At 38.8% G+C, this 10,717-nt stretch overlaps 1 protein-coding gene across 1 annotated transcript in view; it reads right to left on the minus strand.

Annotated features, from left to right (window-relative positions):
• Nucleotides 1-10,717, minus strand: part of ZZEF1 (zinc finger, ZZ-type with EF-hand domain 1) — a 135,385-nt gene that overhangs the window by 68,305 nt on the left and 56,363 nt on the right. Inside the window, exons 10-12 of the mRNA XM_006899757.1 lie at nt 9,367-9,458; nt 8,882-9,030; nt 987-1,098 (exon numbers count right to left, since the gene is read on the minus strand). Coding sequence (XP_006899819.1) covers nt 987-1,098; nt 8,882-9,030; nt 9,367-9,458 — 353 coding nt within the window. The remainder of the gene's footprint in view (nt 1-986; nt 1,099-8,881; nt 9,031-9,366; nt 9,459-10,717) is intronic.

Genomic DNA, 10,717 nt, shown 5'->3' on the forward strand with positions numbered 1-10,717 from the left:
TCAAAAGAAGAACTCAGCATCACTGGGCACTGATAAAAGGAAGAGCAAATCCTTCCTGGCAGTCTTCTGTCTTCAAAGAATTTATTAGGTACGATGTTTAGCACTGGAGACACAAACATCCAGTATCTGCAACAAATAGAAAAGAAGGCAGTACGGATGCTTGTCAGGCTTGGAGAAGGATTACAGTCAGAGAAAAGGCATTGCTTCTTTTCTGAGGTAAAAATAGAGCAAGAAAGGATAATTAAGAGAAATACATTTGCTCATCTAAAAAGAGCTATATGCTGAAAACAGTCCCTAAGAGATCATCTCAAAGTCACAAGCCATCCACTGGGAGCCTAGGAAAAAGCCTTGTCTGCTCTAGGCCATTTTCAAAGCTCCAATTTCATGCAGAGTGTCTGCTTCTTACAGTGAAAGCTCCTTGTCAAGGGCCTTTCAGAATCCACTACTCAACTTCAAGAATATTTACTGAGCACCTACTATGTATAAACTCTAAAGATATTCTTGGTTTTTTTATTTAATAAGCTTCTTACAAAGATTCATATTTGAGCTTGAAAAATATTAAATTCAAATAGTTCCTAACTATCGAAACCCATATGGTATTTTCTCTCTCTGACAGAGAACATGCAATATTCTTGCTGTTCTCTCAGCTGAGATGCCTTTTCCACCCTCTTCTTGTTCTGGGTAAAAAGGATGGCTTAATCATCTTTCAACAGGTGCCATCACACCACCCTGTTGGGATGCTGTCCCTAGTGAACTCCATGCTGGGTTAGACAGTCTTCAAACAGTCCCCGTCTGTCCTTTTATCACAGACTGTATCAGAATGTCTCTCCCACTACACGATGAATTCCTAAGCATTACAGCGCTGATGCACTCTAGATTTCAGGGCTTGCTCTGGGCCTGGCACATGGTAGGCACTCCATGATCACTTACTGAAATAAAGGAGGGAAGCAGGTGAACATGTGAAGACCACAACTCTGGATGCTTACTTTAGCAACTCTGCACTGCTGCAGTTTGACATCTGCTTCATCCCACTCTTCTTCCAGCTCAAACCAGCCAATAGGATCATCCTCTCCAAGGTCATCAGATGAGGAACCAATCCTGTAAACAAAAACATAATCACAGAACTGTTTCCTATCTCTAACCTTCTTAAGGCTCTAATGCACAGAACTTCCTAAGTGGTACTCAGTGTGTATGTGGTCTGTCAATTAAGGATGAACAATTAAGGATGGGCTACAACACATATTATGTCTTTGAACAGACTAAGTAGTTGGTGGTAATTTCTATTTCATTTCTTAGCTCCCTTACTTATAAAGTATCAGTCCCAAATACAGTCTGGGACTTAAGTGGAAACTGCTTCCCTACTTACTTGGTTTAACAGAAGAATGAGAAAGCATCATAGGTGAGCTACTCAGGAATAAGGCACAATGCTGCCAGGTGTTTCTGGAAGGGCCCAGAGGAGAGGCAGGTTCACTTGTAGCTTTCCTGACTGAAATGTGTATTACCAGCCTGAGGTTTGGGTCACTTGCACCATTGGAGGGTATGAGATGGAAGGCTTCCAACAACAGGAAGCCTAAACCTTCATACACTATTGTCTTTCTTGTTTCAGCATCTTTCCAGAAAGCACATCCCAGCCTCAGGACTGAGGAGACACAACTATAAACCCATCTTTTAAAAGACTTTTTAAAGACTGGAAGCTACTCTTTTCCTAGGAACAAAATAACTAGAAAGAAGAAAAAGCCAAGTCTACCATTCTACTCAAATAACATTCCTAAAATTTACACTATTCAATTTGTGATACCATTAATAAACTACTAATATCTGCATATTGTACATGGATAAAGCAAGTAAACAGGGAGTTACAGTAAAAAGTGGGGATAAAAAGAAAAGAAACTATAGTAGATACAGATACGAACGATATTCTCTATTTTTAATATTAAGTCTTTGTTGGAATAAAATAAACCTTTCATGATACAATTAGACCTAAAGTTATGGACCAGCAGTGGTTCTGTCCTGGCCCCAAACTGTTTTGATGGTTTTCTTCAGTGTCGTGTGTCTGACAGTTTTAAATTCACTCTGTGGGAGTGGCGAGGCAGTCTCCGAGACAGAGTGGGCAGGGTGTTAAAGATCAGAGCTGAGCGCTGGTGCTCCCCACACCACAGACTGGCAGGATGGAGAAAAGAAGGACTATTAACCCTCGTACGGATACTGCACTTAAGGAAACTACTGTGAGGCCAGATGAAGAGTCTGTGCTCACTGACCAATGTCCACAGGTGACACTCATGTTATCAACATTTTCACTTCCAAATGGAATCAGGGAAGCTAAAATGTAGGCCGACCAAATCAAGATTTAAGAATTAAGTTAGAGCCAGGAGACAAAATCATCAAGGGAGGAGTAAATAGGCCAGCAGTGAAAATGCAGAAAATCATCTTATAATATATGAGATGGGAAAGACTTTTCTGGGCAATAAGTCTCGGAGGGGAAAAAGATCTATTTCACCATGTTCCCAGAGTGGGACATGGCTACATAAAGACAACTACAACCTCCTGCTACTGTGAGGAGAAAAGCCTTTTTAAATAAGGGACAGGCCCTGGAGACTACAGCACTTACACACTCTTCAAACCTGAACCTGAACCCAGCCCGTGGGGGGAATCACTTTTCAACCAAACAACAGTAAGACCAAGAGAGTGAAAAACAATGCCCAGGAGGAACATAACCCTCAGAACAATCAAACAGGCAGGGCCAGAGGATAGAATCTGCTCAAAAACCAGGCTTAGAGGGCACGCAGGCATAGCAAAGGGGGAATGGAAATGGGGAACCCAGGAGCAAGTGAGAAGAACACTATTCCACGAAATGGATTGCAATTAAAGCCACAAAAAAAAAAGAAAAGAAAAGAAACAAAGGATAACCTTTTGGATGGAAAATTAATTTGCTCTGCAAACTTTCATTCAAACCAAAAAAAAAAAAAAAAAAGAGCATATGTCACTGTCACACACACACACACACACACACGCGCGCGCGCACTCCAGAGGCTGCTTATGTACAACAATCAAAAATCTCATGAGACTTAGTTCCTTGTTGTGGAAGCTTCCGGCCATGGTTTATGGATTCATGAGACATCTCAGCTAATTATAGAATTATCTAGATAATTAATTATACATATTTTACATTATACATATTATATTATATTCATATTATTATAATTATACATATTTTTTAAAACAGAGTTTAGTGCTTCTCTTCTACCTCTCAAGCCCATGCACCTGCCTGTAGGCTTGCTAGTTTCATCCAAGGAAGTATTAACTAGTTTCTACTTGCCTCAAGCAACAGAGGAAGAAGAATCATGATTAGGAAGAGAATATGAAGTGAGACTTGAGGAAGGAAATTGTACCTGGCTACTACCAACTGAACATGTTGATCAAAGATTCTATAGAAGAATCCTGATTAAGTTACAGACTAACTTATGTCCCCTGGTCTGAAAAGCTGGAACACGTGAAGAAGAATGTGGTATCAAGATTGGTGGTTGGCACATTAACAACCTTCGATATGTAGATGGCACAACTTTACCTGCTGAAAACAAAGAAGACTTGAAGCATTCATTGATGAAGCTAAAAAATTACAGCCTTTAGTGGGGATTACCTCACAAGAGAAAAAACGAAAATCTTCACAAGTGGACCAATAAACAACATTTTGATGAATAGTGAAAAGATTGAATTTATCAAGGATTCATTTGACTTGGAGCCACCACCAACACCCACCCCCCAGGGCAGCCGTTAAAAAAATTAAAGGAAACCTCGGAAGACACAATTTTCAGCTAATCAACAGAAAGATCCATAAGGAGAACAAAAACCCCAGGGAGATACTCATCAAATACACAATGCAATGCAGGAAAGAGGGGATGGGTGGGGAGAGAAGAAATCAAATGACATGTTACACTGCATAAGGACCTCTCTAAAGCATTAAAGGGTAAATATGTTGCTGTTACGTCTGATGCCCTGGTATTTTCAATCACTTCACATGCATGTGAAAGTTGGGACGATGAATAAGGAAAACTGAAGAAAAACTGGTACTTTTAAATTGAGATGCCGGCAAAGAATATTGAATACATACATCATGGCCTGCCAAAATAAGCGAACAAATCTGTCTTAGGAAGAAGTGCAGCCAGAAGGCTCCTTACAAAAAAAAGAGGGTGAGACTTTGTCTCACATGCCCTGGGCATGTTCTCAGGACTAGATCCATGGAAAAAACATCAGGCTTTGTCAAGAAGAGAGAAGCCCCTCACTGAGACAGACTGACACAGTGACTGTAACAATGGGCTCACACACGGCAGAGAATGGGAAGCCGCTGCAGGACAGGCGGTGCTTCATTCTGCTGTGCACAGAATGACAATTCAAAACACCTAGCAACAAGGTTGGTGATTATATTACTACTATAATGTCATCTGGGGATGAGCTGAGCTGTCTTTGCCATATTGATGAGTCAGGACTAATGTAACTTGAATGGATATAACTTGAATCAGTCTGTTCTGAGATATAAAAGAAATTTAAAAAGCAAGCAAGAAAACCAAATTGGGAGAAGAGAGATGCAGTCAAAAGTGGTTGATGATCTTCCAGAAGCAAAGACTTAAAGAGACCACTTGTGGGATCTGTTATAGGGCAGGTCTAGAAAACTAAAACCAGAGAAGACAGAACAGAATTTCAAATTATCATGGAATCCAGATTTTCTGCAGTCAGAGGCCTGGATTAACTATGGAAACTATTGTCCTGAAGTCTTAAACCAATGGTTTAGCTTAACTAGTAAAAAATTGTTGGCTTTGGGCATTATGCTCTCTTGAGAATTATCTAAATGGGAACAAAGGGTTAACAGTGACTTGAACAATTAGACAGGATGTGTAGAAGGCAGAAAATTTATGTTAACGAGGAGAAACAACAAGGAGAAAAGGTGAGAATGATTATACAACTCAAAGGACAGAATAACGCCACTGAATTGTACAAGCAGAAACTTAAATAGGTTTGTGTTTTTGCTGTGTGTATTCTCAAAAATAACAACAAAAAGGAAAAGTTTTCAAAAAGGTGTAAGTACGTAAAAGGTGAGAAATTTTAGTAATGAGTTATGTGCCATCAAATCAACTACAACTCATAGAGATACTATAAATAATACCTCTGATTCCTGCCCTATTCTGAGACAATCTCACCATCTCTGACACACCTGACCCCAAAGCCACAGTTCTGTGTCAATCCATCTCATTCAGGTCTTCCTCTCCTGCACTGACTCATCCCTCTTCTCCAAGGATTGGTCCCTTCTGCCAACATGCCCTAAGTATGTGAGATGGAGCTTCAAAATCCTTACCTCCAAAAAGCAAACTTGTTTCAGTCTCTACAAAACAGATCTTGGCAGTCCATGGTTTGTATAATACTCTTCACCAACACTACAACTCAAAGCCATAGATTCTTCTGTCATCCTTATTCATTCATTATCCAGCTCTCAGATGCACAGCAAGCAAATAAGACCATAGCCTGGGTCAGGCACACCTTAGTCTCTACACTGACCTACTTGCTCTTTAACACTCTGGAGAGGTCCTTGACAGATTTTCCCAGTGTAACGAGTTTTTTGATTTGCTGACTGCTGATGCCAAAAGTGTTGACTGTAGATCCAAGCAAAATGAAATCATTAACAACTTTAATCTTTTCTCCATCTGTCGTGATATTGCCAATTGGCCTGGCTGTGAGGATCTTTGTTTTCTTGATGTTAAAATGCAATCCATACTGAAGGCTGCAGTCCTTGACCTTGTGCAGCAAAAGCTTCAAGTCCTCAGTTTTGGTGAGAAAGATTATATCACCTGCATATCACAGGTTGTTGATGAGCTTAACTTCAATTCTGATGCCACATTCTTCTTTACAAAATCCAGCCTCCTGAATGATCTGTTCAGCATATAGATTGAAAAGGAATAGAGAAAGAATACATCCCTGTTGCACTTCTTTCTTGATTTTGAACGATGCAAGGAATCAAGGAAGTTAAAGAGCTGAACAGAAGATTTCAAACAGTACTGTGTGGAGACAAAGTAAAGTATTATAACAGAATGTGCAAAGAGATGACACAGAAAACCAAAAGGGAAGAACTCACTCAGCATTTCTCAAGGTGAAGGACTGAATAACAAATTCAGGACTTCAGTCGCAATATTTATAAAGATGCTATGGGTAAAATCTTGAATGATTCAGAAAGCATTAAAAGAAGATGGAAGGAATACATACAGTCACCATAACTAAAAGACACGGAATCATTTCAGGAAGGAGCATATGATCACAAACCAATAGTAACAATGGAGGAAATTCAAGCTGCTCTGAAGAAATTGGCAAAAGGTAAAGCCCCAGGAATAGATGGAATACCAACTGACATCTTTCAACAAACAGATGCAGCGCTGGATGTGCTCATTAGGTTATTCCAAGAAATCTGAATGACAGTTATCTGGCCAACTGACTAGAAAAGATCCTTATTTATTTCTAGTCACCAAAAAAGTGATCTAACAGAACATGGAGATTATCGAACAACATTAATAGCACATGCAAGTAAAATCCTGCTGAAGATTATACAAAAATTACTAGAACAGTACATCGATAGAGAACATCCAGAAATATAAGCTAAGTTTAGAAGAAGCTCTGGCACAAGGGACATCACTGTTTATGTCAGTAGGATCTTGGCTTAAAACCAGAAGAATGTCTATTTGTGTTTTATTAACTACGCAAAGGCATGTGACTGCAGATCACAACAAATTATACTAGTTTAAAGGGTCATAATTATAACCACTCAGTCATACAGGATATGGTTCAAATCCACCAGCTGCTCTGCAAGACGGAAGATAGACAATTTTCTCCCATTTGATTTATATCCTTTAGCAACCCAATGGAGAGTCAGCTATGAGTCATTTCTGACCTAATGGCATATAACAGCAGCAACAGTCTTCATTGCAAATGTAGATTTCAACTGAACAAGTTCTAGTAACTCAAATGCTCTGCTATGTAGTGAGTTCTCCATCAATAAAAGTATTTACAGAGAGGCCAAATCAAATCCTATCAGGAGTGCTGCTGAAGAAATTCAGCACAGGAAGGGAATTCTTCTAGACCTAAATTTTGCCTTTTAGACCAGCAATATCAGTTTCTGAAGAGCCTGTAAGAATGGAAGAGCTTCTAATCCCATTACAGCTTACTGGAATCAGAATTTAGTTTTAACAAGATTCCTAAGTGATTTGTACACATGTTAAAGTTTATGTTGTAGCATACTAGGTGAAAATAACAGCAGCAGCATAGTGGTTAAAACATTTGGCTGCTAACTTTAAGGTTGGCAGTTCAAACCCAACAACTGCTCCATGAAAAGAAGAAAAGGTCCATAAAGATTTACAGAAATCCTTATGGGAAGTTCTATTCTGTCCTATAGTATTGCTATAGTAGGAACTGACTCGATGCTAGTAGCTGGGTACTAGATGGTATTGAAAAGTTTCTGTTAACCCAAGTAGCCCTTACTTAATGAAATATACAGCCCTACAGACACCACATGCAGAACTGAGTTTCATGGATTTTAATGAGCGCACAGTAATAAAGGGAGCTCTGTTGCAAGCTGCATTGCTAACTCAATGGTTTTCCGTCTCCTGAAGTTCAAATTTATCAGCACCTCCAGGAAAGAAAGATGAGTATTCTCCTCCCACTGCAATTTACAGCCTCAGAACCTAGAGGAGGATCTCTCTTTCCATTATGACATTCACTGACTTGATGACAGTCAGTGAGCAAGAAGCAGTAAGGGAAGCCGGCATTGTCCACAGGGCCACTAATGACATCTTCAGCCAAATCCAAGAGTTTCATGCTTTATTTTATTAGTTTCTGGTAACATTTGACACCGCTGTCCACTCACGTGCTACTTATTTCAACACTGTTCCTTGGCTTTGTGATGGATTTTCCTGTCACTTCTCCAGCCATTTTTCTCAGCCTTCTTTATGGTCTTTCTTCCAATCTACGTTTCATATGACACGATCTACAGCAAGATTTCTATGGCATGTTTATTTCTTTGCTCTTTCTTCAAATCCCTCCATTGACCTCTGTCCTCCAATTACACATATCAACAGTATTTTAAAGTTCAGTCTAAATCTCAAAATAGACAGATCTTTAATGACCTAGCCCTTTCCTTGTTGTCCAGTTTCATCTCTCACCACTCTTCAGCTCACAGTGTTTCAACCACACAAATTTTTCAGGTCCATGAGCGTGGTATACTTCTCCCCGAGACCATGATTAACTCTAACTCGTGCTTCAGTTCTCATCTCAGACAACACTTGATCCAAGAGCTCTGCCATCTACTTCCAAAGTACCCTCTCTTATTACAACACTCATAACACTGCTGACACTGCAAGGTTTTTTGTCTCTTCTCTTAGGTAGATAATAAAAGTTATAAAACCCAGGACTGTGTTAATTTGCTTATTATTGCACCTTCCTTACTATTCTTATTTTTCTGCTTTGTTATACGTCTAATATTAAGCATGGCACATAGTAGGTGCTTAATAAATATTTTTTAATAAAAGCACTGAATAAGATGGAGGTATAGGCTGAAATATGGAAAAAGTTCCCAGTGTCTACATAAGACACTGTTTAGATTGCAGGTTGTCCAAAATGAATACATTTATTATTACTCAGGAATTCTGGACCCAAAAGAGACTGAATAAAAGTCGATGAACAAAGTAAACTTGCAAACCTTTACTATGATGTTAGAAAACAATGACTGCTTATGGCCAGAAAGGATAGGTTAGTGACATCTTTTTGATAAAGACAAGAAGGTATATTTTACCACTAAGAGAAGACAGAAATTGTTAATAACTGCAAAGATTTTAAGTCTGTCCCTTACCTGCTTTTTACAAATTGCCTCAACTCCTTTAGCTTCCATTTGTCATATTTTTCAAATCTTTTGAAGTGTTCTTCAGCATGAAATTTATCAGAAGATGAGTTATAGGCAAATACTAGCCCACACTGTGCACCGATGCCCCCACGCCGAACCTAACAGGAGAGATCAAAATATCAAAGAGGCAAAACTTCTGTGACTGTTTCAAAACAGTATGGCTAGACAAAAGTAACTTAAAGCAGAATTGAAATCAATGAAATAATATTTCAAATACTTTAAGCCCTAGAAAAACCAGGAAACTGATTCTCATGGCCATGAGCCTGACATAAGCCCCAAATTAAACCACTCAAACACGTCTGCTACACAGTAAATAATCATTAAGTGTTAAATGAAAACTCTGTAACCTAAACCCCTGAAACACAATCCTCTAAAAGAGAAAATCAGTGGTAACTTTGGAGAAGGCTACTTAAAGAAAGTGGCCTGAGCATTACCATAACTCTGATCTGTGTCACTTGGAAGGCAGATTCGGTTCCTGAAGAAAAAATAGTACTTGCTCTGGTTTTCCCAGTTTCTGTAAGAAAACCTGAAATACAAACAAACAAAACAACCAACAACTGAAGTTAGGATCATCGATTTATCTCTTCTAATTTTAGGAATTAATAAGATCAACCAAAAACTATATTCTTTTAGGCAGGGGGATAATTAGTGGATCTGGCATCTTTGTGATAATTAGAAAAGACTTTCCCCTGTGGGCAGTTAGCTGCACCAATAAGGCCCTGAGTCAGAATCGACTTGATGGCAACAGTTTGGTTTTGGGGTTTTTTTTGTGTGTGTTTTTCAAATGCACCGGCTTGATTTTAGCCTGAGCTGCCAGGAACCAGCCTCTTCAAAGCACAAAGTTCTCAATTTTACAAGTAGTCCTGTTGGGAGGTGAGAAATAAAGAAAAGAGAAAGGTTCTAAAAATTATGATTTTCATTCAAAGAGACAAAAGACTAGACAATTACCTTCTTGATGTCATTCTTAAACCCATGACTTATAGTGTTTGAGATGAGATCAATTCAGGAAGATTTACAGGCTGAGAAAAGGATCAGACAGCTTATAGAAGAAGACTGTGAAAACCATGAAATAGGGAAGAAAAAGATTATTCAGTGTTCTAATGGGCTGTCTTTTGAATACCTGTCTTTGGGTTATTTTCTAATTCTGTAAATTACAGAATATAGGTAATAATGCAATTGACTCTTGTCCACAGAAATAAAAATGAATGCCGATGAAAACATATTACTTCTTTTGGATTTTGATCAACTTTATATTATAAATTCCTTTCAGCATTTACTGTGTACTTCCTGTGACTTGGTTATTTTACTCATTAACTAGTGAGATAAATAAAACTGGTCAGTGGACATAGCATTTATATTTTTATAAAAGTAATTTTCCTATTGCTGTTAATCATCCTTTAGCAACTCAGGAAAAGAGTCTTCTTTAGACCTAAGGCTGCCTTTCTCCGTGTAATTCTGTAATGATGTAATAGCATGGATTTGCTCCAGTGCAAACTATTATTCCTCTAAATCCAAATTGTTTTCTACTATTCTGTCCTATTCAGATGAAAGACTAAAATCATTATCATCCTTATTTCATTAAAGTGAGCTCAACTGAGGGACTCTGTTAAAGCCTTGAAGGCATGGAGATACCAGTGAGTTTTCTTGTTGTAGACTTCAAAATGGGTGATGTTGAGAAGGGCAAAAAAATTTTTGTGCAGAAGTGTGCCCAGTGCCACACCGTGGAGAAGGGGGGCAAGCACAAGACTGGGCCGAACCTGCATGGTTTATTTGGGCGGAAGACTG

Source organism: Elephantulus edwardii, unplaced genomic scaffold, assembly GCF_000299155.1.
Source record: "Elephantulus edwardii isolate Elephantulus edwardi_28Jun2011 unplaced genomic scaffold, EleEdw1.0 scaffold00267, whole genome shotgun sequence".
Lineage (NCBI taxonomy): Eukaryota > Metazoa > Chordata > Mammalia > Macroscelidea > Macroscelididae > Elephantulus > Elephantulus edwardii.